Consider the following 5,795-nt stretch of genomic DNA (forward strand, 5'->3'; position numbering starts at 1 on the left):
CCATGTGAGGAAAATGTGGCTTTTAATAAGAACTTTTTCGAGGCAGCAGTTACAGTATGTTGATGTAGTCAGGTGTAAAGACGTGTTAAAAAAAATCTACAACAAACATTTTTAAAAGCATAATCACACAAATGTATACGGTGTCTTGTTGCAGTTGAAAACAACTGAAAATCATTGACGAAACCAAATATTTCTTTCAACTCTCTTAACACATGAAACGTTTTGCGTAAACCACAAGTTGTGATTTCATGTTACATAATGTGTGATCAAGTATTTTCACTTTTCATTTTAAATTTATATCATGAATACTAATGTATGTAATGTGGTCTTTACTTGCATTACATTTCTCAAAATCATTACAGATTGAGAAAAGACCAAAATATTCCATAATACTAATAAATAATTAATCACTTCCACATTTTTAGTACTTTTTAAAATTAAGTTAATAGAAATGCACCAACCATGCTTTTCTATATAATTACAGTAATTAATGAAGAAAACACCGTAAATACATTCCAGTGACTCACTAACAATACACTGTATGTATGTCACACAATGACACACATTGTCACACAGTGACATACATTCATTTGCTGATCTGACAATGATATTGTGTTTAAATACAGTATCTGTATAGGGTACATATTTAGGTCCAAACAATAAATAAATACAAATAAATGTGTAATTTATATAGTTCAAAACATAAAGAAATAAATCAAATAGAAGCTGCGGTGCAGAAAAACACAGTGCTGCCAGTAAATATGGCCCTTTAGAATGATACATTCCTGCAGTTTAATACACATTTTAAATGTAAGAAACTCCAACAAGGAAACGAGAACAATCAAGTAAAATTGGTTTTCTCTGAAGACCTGCTTCACTGACTAAATATGTGCTTCTTGATCCCATTTAAGCAATTAGAATATAGCTTTTCTTACCTTTCTCAAAAATACTATGTGCTCCGTGTCTTACTTTAGTACTTTAAAGCTTAGTTTGATATACATTTGAAAACATTTCCCTCTAGCTCATACTACTTTTCTTATAACTATGTGTCAGTTGCACTGTTGGGCCTTTGTAGACAAAGCTTCGGTCCCTGTTTTACAAATAGCCCAGGATCTAAATATGTAGTCTACATATATGTTTCAAAAATAAGATTAGGCCTAACAATAGTAATAAAAAGCCCTGCATATAATAATCTGTGATTCTGTTCATACTTGTACCTGAATAAATGTACTTAGTTCATTCAACCACTGGTTACATAAATCAATAAATCAATAAATCAATACTGACTATTTTTTCAAGTCTATTCAATACATTTTTTTATGATTGCAGTTGAAGGTATACTGTTTTTACTCAATACTAATAATTATATATTTCATATTATATTACATAATATATTAACATCAAAATTAAAAATTACTCTGGAAAGAAAAAAAGTATTTTATTCTATAGAGTAAATACGGTGCCACAGTTGCATAAAAGCATCCAAATAGAGCTTGTTCATCACAGAAAATTGCCTTATGATGATCCCTCAACCCCTCAAATCTCAAATCTGAGAAAAAACTTTCTGTTTTGTTATTCTATTTTATCCTATCCTATCTCATTTTCTGACAACAGTGGAGAAGCAGATTTGTAGTGCTGGTGTCAACCTTAGACTGAATCTCTTATATAGCATATTTGCTTTACAGGCCCAAATATTTGACAATGGATCAATGTAAGTTCTGTTTTAGGGTGGATTTTTCTTTTGAGCAGACTGGAATTTAAAGGGGTGAGTTTTTTTTTTTTACCCAGCCTGTGGGTAAAATACATTCCTCAATGTTGAATCCAGCCCTTTCATGCATTCTCTGTGACTCAGTCACCTCTCTGACTGCGGGAAGACAGTTAAGTGATCTGGTGATCCAAAGGCAGAGACAGAAGTCTATTTGGTAACAACACTGTATCAGAGCTACATCAAAGGCCTGTTAATGTAGATGATATCCAGGTAAGATTCAGCTTTTTTAATGGTTTCGTGAGTCAGGTTGGCGGAAACCCTCAGGGTTGCTCTAGCAGGAAGCTCCTCCACCTTGCCGAGGAAGCCTGTGCTGCACGTGTTTGTGTTGATCCAACCGTTCAGGGCAACTTTGTCCTTTATCATCAGACGGACACTTTGCTGTGATCCCCGGTTTGCATTACATGAATCCAGTGTCACCTGGAGATTTACGAAGAAATATCCATCCTTCTTTATTCTTAGAACTGTTCCTCCTTCTTCTTCTGCGATCAGGACTGGATCTGGGTTCTTTGCTATCCATTTAATGTTTTTTTCAACTGTGGGCGACAGACAAGATGCTGTTAAATGTGAGTTTGTTTTCTGTACTCTGAGTATCCTGTTGTGGGCAACAATTTTACACAAAGCAATGTGCATCAATGACATTTTATTTGCTGGATTTATATATTCTCTCTGACCAGTGCATTATCTCTTTTTCCAACAGCTTGTAAATGGTGCAGCTTTTGTCACACAGCTGCATGTAGAAATACTTTAATTGGTGGGTGGTAAGGGAGATGGTACCTTTAGATGCTCCAAAGCTTTGGAATAGTCTTCCACTCTCAATTAAATGTTTTCTCACCACTGACACTTTCAAGACTAATCTTAAAATGTAGATACATGCAGGCCTTTGGTTGCTCATAGAATTTCAAAAACAACATCTTTCTAATCTTTTTACATATGTAATTGATCTTAACAGTCTTATTTTGTTTTATATTTGTGTACACTGGCTGGTATACTGCTTTGTAATTTCTACTACTATTTTTTGTTCTTGTTGTTATTATGCCTATTAAATGTTATTTATCTGTGTGATATTTATTTTCATTTGTACGGCACTTTGGTCAACTGCAGTTGTTTTTAAATGTGCTATAAACTTTATTTGGTTTGATTTGCCTTACCTCCACCAACCTTAAAGTTGAGCATTTTGCCTTTGCCCAAGAGATGCCCACGATCAGAAGGGGGCTGTGGAAAGAGGAAGAGATCCATTAATCTCAAAATATTAACACACACAAGTGTGGTGCCTGCATGGCTCCCACAGTGACAAAGAGCAGCAACATAAATTTTCTTTTTGATGTGGTGACAGGACTAGGTGCTCCATCTTAAATGTGAGAACAGAATCATACACTATCTACAGAAGGAAAAAGGAAAGTTTAGTTAAGTGGCATTTCCCCGAATCTGGTAATGACGTCACTGTGCTTCCTCCAAGAAGTGAGGAGAGCGGTTACTGTCATAAGTAACTCACGAGAAAATTCATTTGAGAAAGAAATGCCTGGTCTACAAAACTTGTGTGTCCAGAATATTGCAACACCATTTAAAAAATGGTATCAATAGCATCTTAGTAACCAAGAACAGGTGTGAAATTGTGAGAATAACACAACACAGTGAGGTCAACAGGAACAAACTCTGAAGCTGCGGTTATCTTACCAAAGTTGTACTGTTTGCCTGGATTGGCATTTTGCGCCCTGATGCTACAGCGCTACTGTTCTGAGACTGGAGAAGAAAACAGAAGCACAAAATATGCTCATAATAATAATAATAATAATAATAAATTAGACAATACTAAATCAACATTTTAAAAGTTATCCATTAAAAGCACTCTCCTTTCAAATATTTACTCCAAACACCAAAAGTGAACACATTTGCTTGTTGTCAACCATAACGCTTATACGTTTTCTTTATATTATACTAGTTATGCTTCATTATTTTTGTATATGTAGTGTTACTTTGTTTCATCTATGACTAACACAAACATTTCTAAGATGTCACTGTTTTGGAGACATGACAGGGGTCTTTGTAACCAGCTGCAGACCACAGGCATGGGTGTCTTTTTCACCAGCGGTGCTACTGACAAAACCACATGAGAAAAACAGCTGCATGGTGCAGGTGTTATACTGACATTCAAATGTGATGCAGCTGTGGTAAACTGTGTACAATGTTGAGTTTGTATCTCATCATTAAAGTCCACACATTACATTTTTGGATATTCTAAGAAGTCTCACCAGGACATCTGTGAAGAAGAAGACGATGAAGACAACCTGGACAATGGAAAGGATGGTGATCCACAACAGGAGGACATGGATTAGAGAATGCTGGTGGTGCTGTGGCATCGTCAATCCGACGGCAGAGCTCTTAGTGGCCTGAGCTTTGGGAACGCAGGAGGACTGATGTTAAGAGCTGACGACTGTGGCTGTGCACTGAAGCAGTGTGTGTGCTTCCTGAGCTCACTGTTTGCATGTGAAGAGGACGTTCTGATGTGTGACTCTGCTCTGTTCTGCCCTGAGTATCTATAGAGCAATGAGAAATCCAGGCGGTACTTCCCCCTGTATGTTGCTGAAGACAAACACAAAAGGCCCAGATTGTATCTACATCTTGGAGCTGACCATGTCCTACTCACCACAAATCACACAAAAAAGGAGGAACTTACAACAAGGGGCAAAGAACACTGAAAGAATCTGAATTATTCAGTTCCCTGTTTATGATGAGACTTCATGAAGTGTGCTCGTGTGGTGGTGATCTGCATGTCATCCTGTTTTTTTTTTTTTTTTTAGAGTTTTTTTGGCCAGCACTGAAAGTCATTGCTTTGCTGTTTTTGTTCCTCTTTTTTTCAAAGTGCCATTAAACATTGCAAAATAACATACGAGCGGGATAATGTGCATGATGTAAGCAGGGCTTAGTTACAATTATGACAATTAAACAAGAATCCAAAATATCAGTTGAGCACTGAATTATTAAAGCTTTCAAGCAGGAATGCTAGCTTTTGGATACATTCTTCTCTGTACATTTTTCTATTCAAATATCTGGGTTACTGCATATTTGGGTGGAAAAAGAAACAGAACAGAAATGCCACATAAACAGGATTTCTCACCACGGAGTAACTAAGCCCCTGTAAAGTTCTAGAGGACTTTTCAGACACTTTATGTACTTTCACATTCTACACCTTATAAAAAATGTGCTTTTTTTAGCTTTTCAATCAAGACTATGTGGGTGATATGGTCAAAAACAAAATGTCAAACTCATGGTGAAATTCACAAATTGTTATGATATGTTGTCATTATATGCACTTCTTGAAAAATTCCACTTACATTTAACCTCTGATTGAGGTCAGTAAACGTGGTTTCACTTTCTCTGTTTGTAGTTTGCACGGGGAAAGTTTTTATGGCAGCAAAACAGGATGGGCTTTGGTTCAGGTATGTGTCATCAGACTAAATAAAGCAGGCATCTTAGGTATAGGGTACCTTTATGACTAGCAGTGGTCAAGTAGCACAGTAACAAACAACATGCACAGACATTACTCATATGAATCCACAGTGACTGCTGGCCTTTATGTGCACCGCAGGATGGTAGGATTGTATTTTAGTAAGATAATGGCAAAGATAAAACAACAGAAGAGCAATTACATTTTTGACACTCAGCAGTACTGTGTGCACATTTTGAGTGTTTCTTGGCCCGTGATGACAATGGATGGAAATGAAAAGGGAAATAGGACGGGTTCAGCAGTGTTTTTAGCTTAATTCTGCATTTTCGGGTAATGTAACAATTTCCAAACAAAAGCCAGACCAAATGGCATAACACTGAATGAATCATAGTTTCATTTGAGAGGCACAGAGGAAATCCGGTGTGATGAATCAATAAAAATTTCATCCAGCACTGTCAGTGGGCGACGATGGATACCTGTGATTATGGGATAAATTAATAGCGAAAAAAGTGACCTGCTGTTTTAATAGAAGGGTGGAAAATCCGCTCATAAACATCTGAGGGCGATGACATCAAGATAACA

The 5,795-nt window shown here is 36.5% G+C and overlaps 1 protein-coding gene across 2 annotated transcripts; it reads right to left on the reverse strand.

The window, feature by feature from the left end:
• On the reverse strand, window positions 1-4,734 carry tnfsf18 (TNF superfamily member 18). 2 transcript variants are annotated; one of them, XM_088069438.1, is made up of 4 exons: window positions 4,018-4,725; window positions 3,443-3,508; window positions 2,917-2,980; window positions 1-2,301 (listed from the first exon to the last, which is right to left on the reverse strand). In XM_088069438.1, exons 1-4 carry the CDS (start codon window positions 4,123-4,125, stop codon window positions 1,943-1,945), a joined length of 597 nt encoding a protein of 198 aa, XP_087925564.1. In that variant the 5' UTR covers window positions 4,126-4,725; the 3' UTR covers window positions 1-1,942. The 2 variants fall into 2 exon arrangements, with proteins under 2 accessions (XP_087925564.1, XP_087925565.1); XM_088069439.1 differs by lacking the exon at window positions 3,443-3,508 and having other exon boundaries at window positions 4,018-4,734.
• Between the last annotated feature and the right edge of the window lie 1,061 nt (window positions 4,735-5,795).

The sequence above is a fragment of the Plectropomus leopardus genome, chromosome 18, assembly GCF_026936395.1.
Source record: "Plectropomus leopardus strain MGB_pleo_1.0 chromosome 18, ASM2693639v1, whole genome shotgun sequence".
NCBI classification, from domain to species: Eukaryota; Metazoa; Chordata; class Actinopteri; order Perciformes; family Serranidae; genus Plectropomus; species Plectropomus leopardus.